The 14866-nt window shown below is 39.0% G+C and overlaps 2 protein-coding genes across 6 annotated transcripts in view; one reads left to right on the top strand and one right to left on the bottom strand.

Moving 5' to 3' along the window:
• FILIP1L (filamin A interacting protein 1 like) overlaps positions 1 to 14832 on the top strand; it is a 45985-nt gene extending 31153 nt beyond the window's left edge. The window contains exon 2 of one of the 3 annotated variants that reach the window (XM_089910448.1): positions 14638 to 14832. In XM_089910448.1, coding sequence (XP_089766574.1) covers positions 14638 to 14817 — 180 coding nt within the window. In that variant the 3' untranslated portion in view covers positions 14818 to 14832. Of the gene's footprint in view, positions 1 to 163; positions 221 to 3702; positions 3901 to 14637 lie in introns of those variants that run through there. The other 2 variants (XM_022587164.3, XM_089910449.1) reach the window with 2 other exon arrangements.
• The window catches only part of CMSS1 (cms1 ribosomal small subunit homolog), a 383286-nt gene that overhangs the window by 357625 nt on the left and 10795 nt on the right, over positions 1 to 14866 (bottom strand). The window lies entirely within an intron of this gene.

Raw genomic sequence — 14866 nt, 5'->3', positions numbered from 1 at the left:
CTTGGTGAAATACTTTAACATTATAAAGCAGTAAATAATTTGTTATTTTTACCATTGCTTGCTGAATTTTCTTTTGGTCATTTTGTGTTCTTTTTTTTGCATGTATAATAGAATTTTATTTCCTGTTCATAATGTCTATTAATTCTTCCTTAAAAACAAACAGGACTTACTTCCCATATACAGTCAACTTCTGATCACATATTAGAGGAGGAGGAGGTAGTTGAAATAAATGAAATTTTATGGCTCTTTGATTTCAAAGTGAACTATAAGATCTCTCAGGAGCAAACTTCATGCTTGAGATGTATCTCAATATCCCTGGTGCCCAGCACAGTGCTTAGCACATGTTAGGAATTTAGTTACTTAATAAATGTTTACTGATAATCACTGAATAATATTAAATAATTTGCTTTTGTGAGCACATATGAGCTGATTGATGGTGAAAGTAAAAAGCTTTGAAATGTGATAGTAAGCCAGAAAAAGCACATTTGGAAATACAAGTTACCTTCACAATCAAGAGTTGACTGTATTTCTACCATAGATGAAAATCCCCTTAAAACATTTATGTCTACATCCAAACCTGGAATCAGCCACTAAGACATATGCTCTTGAACACTGCTTCAAAGCAAAAATGTCTTTCTTGTTACGTTTTCCTAGTAGGTTCCCAAAATAATTTGAATTACTTAAGGTAGGTGCTTCCTACCTTGTTTGTTTGCTAGTGGGCTGCATTCAGAAGCTTAAACTTAACTGTGTGTGTGTGGTTTTTTTAACCTCCCAACAAGCAAATAAAAACCAAAGATAATTACAATGTAAGTTATAGAAAAGGCATATTTTTAAAAAAATACAGTATGTTAGTTGAGGGAAGTTTCTCCTGTGATTATTGTTATGCCATTTTCAAGATAGGTGAGAAAAACTCAGTAATCCTTAAAAAAAAGCATCCTAGGAATGCTGGTACTCTGCTAATGGGACTCAGCATAATTTGTACTTCTGTAGCAGAGAACAGCTTTCAGAGGAACATTTTAAATTACAAATCTGGTCCCCAAGCCACATTCAAAAAAGATGATTTCAGACAAAGTAGCTCATTGCCATTTTCCCTTTTCCAACCTCATAACTGTTAATTTAGTGTGGTCAATTTCATTGCCAGTTATTGATTTTAAACACAATTCATTTAGACACCCAGGCAAACTGTGAAGATCTTTAGGAGTAAAAGGAATCTTTCACAATTATCCTCCTTTCCCTGCAAAATCAATTTCATGATAGCAAAGCAAGGATTTGTTGACAGAAACACTTCCATGGTGATGAACTGCAACACCAACGCTGTGGGCTTGCATCATCATTAAATAAATTTGGATGAAAGCTGAGGCTAGTGATGAATGAGAAAGCTTCTGTTTAAACACATTTATCTTGGGAATTGGCAGTGACCCAACTGTATTACAAAATACATGATGGTCTAAATGTTTTCCAAAATTGTTTTTATTTTTAAGTCACCTTAGGTTAGAACTTTAGAAGAAACTACATACATCATTTTACATCTTTCAAAGTAGACATTGATAACATTGCTGCATGAGATGTCTTTCTAGATAATAAGAGTACATATAATGTTTTGGTGGGTAGTGATAAACTAATCATGAAATAATAAACAGAAACCAGAAAGAATTAAAGGACAAAGTCTTCCCAGCACTTCTTAAATTTTGTCACATAATGACACAAACAGAAAACACACTGGATACACACTGGATACAATGGATAAAGAGGCAGAGATGATCAGGGACTCCTGATCAGGGACTCCTGTCATCCCCAGGTTGCTCCTGTTGTACTGAAGGAAAGATCCATTTTTGGCACACCTGTAACTAATAGAGTTTGAGAGGCTCTGGGCTATTCATTAGTAGAACTGTTTTGTAAGGATTCAATTTCTTTTCTTTTGTGAGCCAGAGCAATTTTATACAATAAAGTTAATACCACAAGTCCTGTGCTCCATGATTAGGATGCACAAATTCTCATTTCATCATCTGCTCCAGATATTAACTGTAAATAGGCTTCCCAAGTAATTAACATCATTGGAAATTTACTGGACTTTCAAGGAACTGAACCTCTTTTAGAGGTTCCTCTACTAGGACTACTTCAGTGTAATGACTCATATCCACATCAAAATTTAGGAACACTGTCATATGAATAACATATATAGATTACTAAAAGTGCTACTAATTAAAGTTTATGGTAAAGAGAGCATCATCTCTGAAAAAAAGTACCTTCCCTTTTCCATAAAATCACACAAAGAATGACACATCCTAGATTTTTGGCCTTTAATTTCAAAAATAATTTTTTATAACTCTGCGTGTGTGTGCGCACGTGTGCATGTGTGTTGGGGAGGTTACAGAACTTTCTTTTTCATTCACATAAAATCATGGAAGAACCTTGAAAACTAGGAAGGAGAGAGGAAGTGACACTGGAAAATCTTCATATGAGATATGTGAAAGTGGAGGGTTGTATTCCTGAAGAAAAGAAAGCCTTTGAGAGGCTCACAGAAGACAAGACTGTTTCTATAAACATCTGAAAAAATACCTTCCTTTCATTTCATTTCATCTGAAGTCCCAGCTTCAGAGCCAAGATTCATTTTACTCAGTCCCCCTATCCCTTTAACTTTTTGAGCTGCAGCATTCTATCACAGATTTGAATGATTTTACCACATTCTTCTTCCCTTTTAAGAGCATTTGCAAAGCTTTCCCAAGGATGCCACTGCTCTCTGGGTCACCCCTTCCAGAAGGACAATGTGCATTACTATAGTTAGATCTTTACACACAAAGGAAAGTCTCTATAAGATGATGACAGGATTATATAAACTCTACCTAGAAGGTTTCTACAACTACATTTCACAATGCCAAGACATTAGGCATGGGGTCTTCATGACACCCAAAGTATAAATTAAGTTGCACTGTGAGATGGCCATAAAAGGGGTAATTAATTTAAAATTCTTAGACTTGTAGCCTAAGCATTCTGTGATCTTTATTGACTAAAATATAACTCCACACAAAAACAAATTTTTAATAGCTTTTTTGATTCCAATTCTTTACGAAGTGAGTCTCCTTTGAAACGTGTTAGACAAAGGCAGGAAAAGAGCTTTAATAACAGTACAGCTTCCCTACATTTTGGTTTCTATTATTGTTTCCTCCTCCAAAATAATCATTTTACTTTGCAATCCTAAGAGAAAAGATAATCAGGCAATAATGCATGCCCGAAACGTTAGGATCAATGTTTCTCAAAGTAAAATCCAAAACACATGTATGAGAATCCCCTGATGCCCCACCCAGAGCTATCAAAAGTCACAATCTCTGAGGGTAGGGCCCCAGAAGCTGCATTTTTTAACAAGTTCCTCTGCTGATTAGTACGTACCTAAAGAAGGAATTCCATTGTTTTAGAAATTTCTATACACTAGCAAATATGTTCTGACTCTAGTCTTGCTCTATCAGAATGAATTACACCTGTCTCAGGAAGCGTGCCTATTCCACCCTCTAGTGGCTAGCATGACAAACAGAAGGCTTAGTCTCCAGGGTTTTTTTTTTATTCAAGAGAAAAGCTCAATAAAAACTACTATTTTATAGGTGGGAAGTTTCCCAGTTTTATAACTGTAGCAAAGCATAGATGCCTGAATAATTAACTGAGCAGTAGCAGGCTGTCTGACACCTACAAGCTCTGTTTCTCCCTCAGATCCCAGGCCCTCAACATAAACCCTACAGCATTTCTTGGGAATGGTCCAGAACACACATTAAAGAGAGCAGTTTGGATGAGCCAAAACAAAGGACTCCATTCACCTTGGGCCACAGTGAAGCAAATGCAAGAACAAGGAAGATAAGCGGTTCAATAAAATCCCCAAACCTTAAACCCCCTTAAAATTCATTTTCATTTCCTTTCCAACAGATGGATCCTTCCACTGTGCAGTCAAATATGTCAGAGCAGGCAGCCCCCAAAGGCAACGCTGTAGGGTAAGGAATCCTTAGGGAGTCCAGCAAGTTAACTGGCCAACACACTCCTAAGTACTTTATAATTTGATAATGAATTAACACTGTTCATATGGCAACACATACAAATCTGTCAATATTCTATCAGGACACCAGGTTTTACAACACTTAGAATGGTGCCATAAAAATGTAATCTGGGCTAACCTTTAGCACTGCAGTCAACAATCCTAGAGATAATCCTCTTGTGGCCTCAATTTAAATTTTCACTTATTTTTTCACAAAATTATTGGTCAAGAGAAAAGTTATCTAATTATTTGAGATAATTTTTTGAAAGCCTGAAATTAGTTTTATTTTAGTGAGTTCCTTTTTCCTGCATAGCCAAATGGTTCTGTATGATATTTTTGTAAGGTTACCTGAAAGAGACCTTTTTTTTTTTTGCCTATTAGTTTAGTTTTGCTTTTTTAAAGGTTAGTCATCTTTGGATAACCAACAATAGGCCCTACAGACCTACAAAGGCTGTCTCACTCTCTGCCATTCTTCAGGTCCCTGGAAGGGTGGAGTGGGTTTACTAACTTACATAGCACTCCTGTCTCTGTGACATGCACAGTGTCTCAGCATGCAGTGTCTTCTCTTCAAAAAACATGGACACAACTGATCAATCCACTGATCATGACAAACTGAACTGGGCGGCTATTAAGGAGACAAAAGATTCACTGTCCTTCAAGAGCTTCTGTCTGGTATGTAGAGATGAGAATCTTGAATCTGACTAAATATAAGCCTCAAAACAAATTTAAAAACCTGCACTGAAGAGTTTCATTGCATAAGGCTTGTTTCCACTAACTTGACAGATTGGCCCAGAGCATGTGCATATTTGAACATTTATATTTGTATTAATACCTTGTACCTTTGTCTCTTTCAAAGATGCCATACTATAAACCAGTGTTTTTAGATGAGCTCTCCATTTCTCACATGCCTTTGGGAGAAATAAACAAGAGATCTAGACAACCAACCAACTTTGCCTTAATGGGGGAAAAATGGGTTTCACCAGGATTCCCAAGGACTTAAGAAATAACCCTTTACTGTTTAGACCTTTCAAAGAGTCCTCTCTGAGGAGTTTCAATCCCATTTGTATTAGCTTATAACCACCACAGGCACAAATGTCAAGCTCTATTCATTCCTCGACAAATCACCTACAAGAATGAACCCACAAATATTTATGAAGCACCTAATATTACTCATTGTTGTGCAGGACAGCTATGCAGGTGTTAAGATTTAGAATCTAAGCCAGGAGTTGAGAACTACCTTAAAAGGTAATTAAGAGCACAACACAGAAAAGGAATTCTATAGATAGCAAAGCACTTATAGGAGTTTGGAGGAGGAGCAGATTACTCTGGGCAGGGTTCAGGGGTCAGGTTTCAGAAACAGATAAGATTTGACTGGAGGAGGGGTGGTGGGCTGGGAGAGGAGGAAAGCTTGGGATAGAGAGAAGACAAAAGGCTTTCCAGGAGATGCTCAGCGCAGAGGTATGGAGGCAGGCAGGAGAGCAGAAAACCAGCATTCAAGGAACAGTGAGCAATGCAGTGTGGCTGATGTTGAGATAGCTGGGGCAGGGGTAAGGTGCAAAGGGCACGTATTGTCAGACCGCAAAGGGCCTTTAATACCGTGCTAGGGAGCACTCTGTCCTCAAAGGTTTCTCGGCAGTGAGATAAGAGAAAACTAATCCTTTATACACTGTTATTTTATTTCATAATAACCCTATAAAGTGGGTATCATCACAATTTTAAAGATTAAAAAAATTTAAATTCTGAGAGGTAAAGAAAATTGTTCCAGGTGGCTCTGTTTGTATGACAAAAAAGAGACATGAACACAGGTCTAATTCCATTGTCCCATGGCAACATACTGAGAAGCTACCTCAGTGCAAGGAGGGGAGCAAAATAAATTGTACCTAATGCTCTCCACTGCCCAGGGACACAGACAGGGCGCCTAACATTACCTGCCTGCGCTCTGCCTCAGAAGCCTGCCGCTTTGGCCAGAACACTCGGAACACCCCTACATATGCCTCCTCCCCATTGCTCTACCTGGACAGAATTCTCTTCTCTCATCAAGTGATCTACACTGAAAGGTCTGGCTCAAGCCTTACTTCTTCTGAAGCCTACCAGGATCACCACAGACGAGAGTGTCAATCTGCCTCCCCTTTCAACTCCTCCATCTCCAGGCCACTGTTAGGTTAACAAGAGACAATGAACGTGAAAGGCCAAGCCCCACACAAATGAGCAGGCATGGGGAAGATTCACCTGGGGATGGTGCAGTGGTTAAGAGACGGAAGAAAGCAAGACCAAGGAGAGGTACAAGTCCTCATTGTCAGCGAGCACTAAAGCTGCAGTCCAAGTCCACTCTATCCGAAAGCAGGAGTCTATGAGCAAAGGCACAAATTCTAGGCATGAAGAATGAGTTTGGACAGGCTATCAACATGTGAAGAACAGAGGTACCTGATCGGCCTCAGAGATGGCTGGAGTGAAAAGCATCAGAAGTAAGTGAAAATGATCCACAGAAACAGCATCACAAGCATGCACATCAAAGCTTCTAAGTAGGTGGCCACCTTGACAGTCCTGACAGTGATCAAAAACCTCCAGAAAAGGCAATTTAGGGATCAAGGTTTAGCCATCAAAAAGACAAGCACCACCAGCTTAGCCCAGAGGTGGTGGAACTTCTGCCTTTGCAGAACCCTTGAAAATCTTCCTGGGATGGTATACCCTAATTCAGGGTTTCCATTTCTCAAGCAACATCATGACTTAGAAGGAAAGACTTATGGTCCCAAAATCACTAAAAAAAAAAAAAAAAAAAGCATTGTATATTTTTTGAGCTCAGAGGGAGAAGTGTTAGGGTTCATCCTTGTCAGTCTCTAAATTCTGCTTCCAATTCAGGATTAAATGACTGTAAACCAAGGGAGCATCACAAATAAAATTGCCATTTTAGAGGAAAATCTTCAAATTGGTCTCCAATTATCTCTCATAACAATTAAGTGCGTATAAAAACCGGCTTCAATGCGGCCAGTCAAAGCAATTCCCCAAGAATTACTATCCTTTACCATTAGAGAGTTGGCTGTTTTTTTCCCTTCTCTTTAAAAAAAAAAGAGCTATTCCTTTTCTGTTCTTTGCCTTTTAATTGTGTTCTTGCCTGAATTCACTGATATCAGTCAGTTTTGAGGCCTCAGAAAAGTATCATTTTATAGAAAGAGGAGTTAACTAAAAACTGCAATAGATCCCCAAAGAGTCCATAACATAAGAAACATTTAAACACCTAACAGTCCCTTCAGGGCAGCGGGGATTACTCTGAGAAGGATAATATCTCTCATAGTGATAGACATAAGCAGCACAATTTTTTTATATAAAACTTTTTATTCTGATTATAACAATAGTACATATTTATTACAAAAATTTCGGAAAATATAAATGTTGCCAGAGCCGCTGACTTCAGCTTCTAAGAAGGGTAATAAGAGGATTAGGGAGAACAATGGACAACTACTACTATTTTTTTAGATCATCCTATCAACTATGGCCCTATTCCAGGCATTCTCAGACTACCAATGAGGAAGGAAATGTGCTATACGGGGACCATCCTGTAATTACTGATCGCTCCTGTGCTAAGGGGTGGCAGATCCCCCTACAGAGTGTGAGTTTATGTAATCTGTTCAGCCCAGACACAATGGCCCAGGGGACAGCCTGGTCACTGCGGGAGAGAGGCAGAATTTCTTTCCCCCCAGCTAGCCAATCAGTGCCTGGAAAATGGTTCAATCACTGTGCATTGTTCAAGTACTGGAAAGAAATGCCTCCTCAGAGGGCTGCTCTCAGAACTAGTTACACTCTTATCAGTTATTAAGATAGGCAGCCTTGTAGAGGGAATGTGGGCACAGGATAGGGCCCAACAAAACTCACCTCTCAGGCTCTGGGAAAAGGATATAGAAGTACCCATGGTGGGAGAAGAAAAAAGGGGCAGATGAGGAGGAATTACGTTTTCTCCCTGGGCTGTCTCAGCTACTTGAATGGTATCAACAATTTTTCTATGATGATTCTCAAAGCAACAACTCCAAGTTTTCAGTGCCTACCAAACAGTTCCACGTGTGGAAGGTCCAACTACACTTCACACTTGGCATGTGCCCCCACCCCAGTGCACTGTCACTCTTGGATTGCTCTTTGGATTGCTTTGTCTCACTTCTGGTGATGGTCCAGCACCTTCTCTGTCACCCAGGGTCAAAATCTGGGTCCCATTCTCCACTTCTCTTCTCATCCCCCAGATCCAGTCAGCCACTCTGCCCCGGTATTTCTTCCTCTGCCCTCCCCCTTTTATTTGTGCTAGTACTCCCCAAATCCACACCTCAGTACAGATGCTACTGTAAAATAGTAGCATCTCTAATCCCTCACCTCTAATCCAACCTTCACTTGTATTGCTGGTGATCCTTCTACAACACTGTCCTGATCATGGCAATTCTTCAGTCCCTCCCCTAAAAGCAGCACTTACTTAGCACTTATATTACCGAGTGCCCCAAATCCAAACCTTCTATCAGACCTCCACCTCCCACCTCATCTCCTTTTGAAACCCTGGACGTAATCTGCACCCTCACCAGGACACAGTACTCACCATCCTCTCACACACTAGCAGGGCTTCTAGCCCTATACCTTTACTCATGCTGTTCCTAGGGCAGTAATGCTCTTCTCTCTTTGTCCCTTGTATTGAAATCTTACTCCTACCTCAAGTGCCAATTCCTCTAGAAACCTCTTTATTTTTCTCAATCTTCCTGAGTTTCCAAAACACTTCTGTTTGTACTTTTATTACAGCACTTCATTTTGCCTCGTTATAATCGTTTGTTACCCCTCCTATACTATAATCTCCTGAGAGCAAGAATCAGCTGTCATTTAGTTTTGAAACTCTTATATCAATGTTTCTCAAAATGCAGTCACTGATCACATTTATCAGAATTACCAAGGACTCCACAGATTTCTACATACCCACACCTATGAAATCTAGTTCAGGGAATCTGCATCTTAACAAGCTGCCTGGGTCATTCTTGGATTTATAAAGTTTAAGAATCACTGTCCTACCTTATCCAGGACTTAAATACGGCTGGTAATAGGTGCTCAACAAAGGTGCGCAGGTCTAACAACATACCTGGTGGCCACAGTTGGCTCGCATTTGTTCTTTTCATAGAATCATTGAATGTCAAGGTCAAAGGGCTTTATAGTTGGTATAACTGCATTGTTTTTTGAATAATTAAAAGATAGAAAAAGACAGGAAAGACTAGGAAAAAAAATGTTTTCAAGTGAACTCTAAAACAGAAAGACAACGAATAGACTAAGGATAAGGAGGGAAAAGGATGTGAAGGTACTTTTCTGGGTCAGAGGTGGTTAGAAACACAGCCCAGTAATTGACACTGCTTGGTCAGCTGCCGCAACTGCTATGCTTAGCAACATGTCTCCAATAATTAATTGGAGAGATGGGAGAACAAGGGATAAAGCAGAAAAACAAGAAAGGTAAAATAAACAAGAAGATAAGTTATGATTATGATCAAGAAATAAGCACCTTAAGAACAGATATAAGGAAAAAGACAAAGATAATAATGTTGACATTAGTAACAACTAACACAGACCTGACACTTCAGATGTGCCAGGGACTTTCCTACACAATATCTCTACCAACTAAGGAACTTGCAAGTAGGCAGTCTAATCCCCAAATAAGGGTTACAGATGAGGAAACTAAGGTCTGGACAGGCTAACTGGCTTGCTCAAGGACACACAGCTAGGTGGTGCCAGAACCAGAATGGGGACCCACCCAGGTCTATCTGGCGCCATAGCCAGTGCTCTAGCCACTAATCCAAAGCTGTTGCAAAATATAAGCTAGCGAATGATTTTTAAAAATTACATGGGTGCAAATGAGGGAATGAGAAAGAGAGGAGTGGGTACCAAAACAGAAGAAGAAAAAAAGCTGAGGTGAAAAACCTGACAGATGAATAAAAAGAAAGGCAATAAACAAAACCGTTCAAGGTTAATATATTTTAACATTCTATTTCTACATGTGATGCTATGTGTCTGGGCACAAAATGGAAGCAACTAGGTTAGGAAGGATTTTTGAAAACTGTATTTCAATGCTTATTCTTGGATTGCCCTCACTGCCCATAGTGTAATTACTACAGAGAGATTGGGAGGTGACTAGGTACAACCACAAACCATGTTACATTATAAACTACAGGCATCAATTTCCTCTAGCCTTCACCTCAGAAACTGGACAACTCTTAAATACAAATCATAGCACTGTAGCTCTATTTAAGACCAAATGTTCTCTCACAAGAGGTTAGTGAGAATAAGCTAATGAAACTACAGAGTTTCCTTTTGAAGGACCCCCTGCCATATAAAACTGTAAAATCTTTAGTGATAAAGTTTTATTGTATAATGAGGAAGTTCTGAGAAGATCAAGAGAAAAAAGCCAAAGCAGCATATGAAACTCTAGGCTATCTGCCAGATTCATTACCTGTTGTTTCCTTTAAAAAAATAAAAAAATTAATAAGTTAGCAGTGATTTACCAAACAATACAAAAGACAAAAGAAGACAATAATATTTCAAAGATTTTTTTTCTCAATTTAGCATTTCCTCCTTTTCATCACCATATCCATCATCATTACTTATGTACTTTCCCATTAAACAGAGAAAAACAAAAATACAAAGCACTGCTATTCTGATAACACACGGCCTTGACCAAGCATTCCACAGCTGGGTCCCTAAGGGAGTCAGGCAGCCCTGAATCCGCCCCCTCCCTGCACCACCCCAATGACCACAAATGAAAATGACCCACCGTCTTCGGGAGCCTTGAGCCTTTCGACCCTTAGAGCTAAAGGTGTAATGAGAGGCCCTGCAGTCCCTGGAGTCATGAACATTCCTGAGGGAACACAGCTTTCTTACACAATATGTTGCCAATACATCTCCAAAAAGGTTCAAAGCACTTACAAAATTAATCTCATTTAGAGAAAAGGAAACATCCTGACTCCAACTGTATAACTAGGATCTGACAGCTTCCTCATTAAATGCTGATATTGTTCTGATGTTTGCCCTCCATGATAACGTGAAGGAGCACAAGGATCAAGTAGAAACTGGGTTATAGAATTAAGATTTTGAATAAAACATTTTCACCTCTCTATAATTCTTTTGGTCACTAAGGCTCACTGACATCTAATGACTTGCTATAACCACAGAGTCTCACAGATAGCTCCGCTCTTTTAAGAACCTATAGACCAAACAAGCCAACATTTAAAGAATTTAATGAATACTCCTTTTCTCTCTATTGTTCCCTAAATAAAAGCAAGGCCTTTGCCTCAATAAACTCATCATCTTTCAGACCTGTAATCCATTCCAAATCCCAATCTCCATGTTGAACTGAGTTAAACATTAAAAACAAAACAAAACCAAAAAAAACCCCAAAAAACTTTTCTTCTATGAATGAGCTTTCCAACATGCTTAATCTCCTCCAAGACATCTGCTTTCTGATGAAACCCAGGAGCCTCCAACTCTTGAGTAGAACATTCACTGTGTGGTCTTAAAAGAGGCATATGCACGGATTCCTCTTGCAATATGCACTCCAAATTTGGATAACTTTCTTGGAGCTATTTGACATAGTGTTCTAAAAAATGATCCAAGAGATGACACATTTTAAAGCTCTATACCTCATTTACTGAAACATGTCCAAGTATAAAATTCATAGAAGAAAACAAAAATAGCATCATTTTTTCCCAAAGATTTGAGAATGACATTTAGAGTTGTCCTAATAATATAACTAGTCTTTGCTGCCATCTAGAGGTAAAAACTATGTAGTGACATCAAGAGTTATCAAGAAAACCAAAATCAACTTGCAGCCATCAATGGTGTAGAAACAATGGGAGCCCAATAACTTTCAGGCAGCTGACCCTACCAATGACCACCATTCCAAGCCATACTGTCTTCACCAACACATATCAGTACAGCTTATAAGAAAAAAGCCCCATCAATATTGTGTTCCATATCAATTAGTTTACTGGACAGATTTCAGTTCTGAATAACCTGTGGTACTCATACCACATTCCTAGACAATCTGAGTCAGTAGATTCTGAGATGGGATCTGGGCATCGCAGTGTTTTAAAAGCCCCACAGGTGGTTCTGATGAGCATCTAGGACCACTGGGCCATGAAACCCTGGCCTTCCACAGTGTTGAACCTCCCACACCCAGGCAGGTCAGAGTTCTGGGTTAGAAAAGACCTTAAAGTTTACATCTAAATGAGCTTCAACTATGGCAGTGTTTATCAAAGTATGTCAGGCTGACCACCTGTATCAGATAAACCACCCTGAGGGTTTATTAAAAATGTGGATTCCTGGGTGCATTCATAGACAAATGAATTACAGTTTCTAGAGGTAAGGCCCAGGAATCTACAATTTAAGTAGGATCCCATCATAGGTTTTTGTACACTAAATAGGACAACCAGTCTAAAGCCTGACAAAGTTAAAGGACATCACTGAAACCTATCTTGTAAAGGCTATTATTAATGCTGTGGTTACAAGATCAGCTGACTTGAATTATGATTTCAAGTGCAGCTGCTACTTATTCATGGTTTGCACAATACGCAGATGTTCATAGAAATGTCCTGATCTGTGAAGTATTTCCTTCCTTTTTTATGCCTTAATATAACTTAGTGTTGCTTTTTTAAATTGTATACTTATTTTAGAAAATGTGGAGAATACAGAAGATATAAGAAAAATAAAAAGCACTATTACTCCATTACCCAGAGTTAAACACTGATAGCACTGGTATATTTTCTCCTAGTATTTTCTCTTCAAATATACATAAAGTATGTATACAGTTTTAAATCCTGCTTTTAACATTTCTGAATAAATACTTTCCCATATCTTGAAAAGCATAATTGTTTAAAGACAGCATGATATTTTCATGTGATTATAGTGTAATTCATTTACTCTATCCTGACTGTTAGAGCCTTAAACTGTGTCCAGTTTTCATTGTTATAAATAATGCTAAAACAAAGAGCCTTGCCTACATCTCTGATTATTTCCTGGCAGGAGAATAATATCAGAGTATCAGTATCTCATTTGCTATGTTTAGGATTAAGTATAAAAAAAAATATATCAGGGCTTCCCTGGTGGCACAGTGGTTGAGAGTCTGCCTGCCGATGCAGGGGACGCGGGTTCGTGCCCCTGTCCGGGAAGATCCCACATGCCGCGGAGCGGCTGGGCCCATGAGCCATGGCCACTGAGCCTGCGCGGGAGAGGCCACAACAGTGAGAGCCCCGCGTACCGCAAAAAAAAAAAAAAAAAAAAAGTCAGTAAGAACACTAAAGCCTAAAACGCTCCTAGTGCCTAGGCATAGAGAAGACTGTACCAAAAGAAAGCATATTCCCCATATAGTCTATCCTTTATTGAAGGACTCACATTTTTTAGCCAATTCTGTGTAGTGTTTATTTGAAAATCTAAATATGATTGCTATAATAGTTAGGGGGCATTTAAAATAAGTGAATGTTTACATAAAGAGACCAAGGGGCTTTACTGTACTTTATCAGTACAAAAAAAATGTGGAAACAAATTTCTATAGAATGAAAAACAATATAAGAAGGGTTTCCACAAGAACAGTATTAGAATCTATGATGAAAACTATAATGCATTTTTAAAAGATTTCTATTTTTGAGCTCACAGCAAGGAAAGGACGATCCAGCAAAAGAGGGGGAAATCATCACCCCCATCATCATTGTGGATTATAATGAGAATTACAGTTAGCAGAGACCTTTTCCCATCTCTTTACCAACAAGTATTCTTATCCAAGTATATTTTTCCTAAATAAATGAAAATAAGAGTATATTTCTAAGCAAATATGAAGTAAATCAAGTCTTTACTCTTTCACACTCTACAGCCCACTTTCCCAGTCCAGATCACTCAACCTATCTGTGATTCCTCTCTCAACCCTCATAGGCTAACTGTGGACAAATATTAATACAATTCTACCTCCATAATGTGCCTCCCCCCAACCTAAGTCCTTACTATCCCCCTACTACACACACACTGTCTATAGAATCAGATACAATTTTCCCTATCTAGCCCCAGTCTACATTCCCATTCTGCTTCTCAAATACAACCTAATTTAAAGTCATTCCATCTCTCAACTGTATCCAACTTCCTACCCCAGGGACATTGCCAAAAGTATTCCTTTACTCTGCAATGCTCTCCCATTCCTGCTGTTAAAAATCCTAAAAGTCTTTGGAGGCCCAAGACAAATGTTACTTTCTCAGCAAAGCTCTCTTAGATCCCTCAGTTGAAATTAACCTTTCTCTGGCAATCTCATTACCCTTTGAGATGAATTTGGGACACTTTTCTTGTTTATCTCCCACTACGCTATGATTGCCAAAAAGCAAGAAACATAACCTATTTATCTTTGTATCTAACATTATCTACACTAGAGGGCCTTGCACACAGCACACACTTAACTCATGTTGGCAGAATTGTTTAACTGAATTTTCTTTCTTCAACCTGACAGTCTGATGTGTCCCTAGAACCTAGTGTTTTCAAAGAAGCCAAAATCTCCAAGCTGACTCTATGTCCTGAACATGTCTGTTTCTCCACCAACTGTACCATTAACCACCTTCTGTTTTTCTGTTTAATTCAAGATCAAGGAGGTATGCAAGCAGAGAATCCCAACACGGATCCCTAAACCAAAATCTACAGGCATTGCTAAGCTTTCCCCTAAAGTTCTCCCAGGGCCTATGGATAAGACTGGCTGTGGGAAGCTACACATCATAAGGACTGTCACCTCAAATACTTTTCTCCACATGGGAACGAAAAGGTAAGTCATGCAAATGTACTGCCTGGATACATTCACCTACAGAAATATCTGGA

This window comes from Delphinapterus leucas, chromosome 4 (genome assembly GCF_059928025.1).
Source record: "Delphinapterus leucas isolate spDelLeu-1000000601 "Yukka" chromosome 4, BTC_Dleu_Yukka2, whole genome shotgun sequence".
In the NCBI taxonomy this organism is placed as follows: domain Eukaryota; kingdom Metazoa; phylum Chordata; class Mammalia; order Artiodactyla; family Monodontidae; genus Delphinapterus; species Delphinapterus leucas.
The sequence above is the reverse complement of the archived record's forward strand: the minus strand, read 5'-3'. Positions and strand labels throughout refer to the sequence as shown.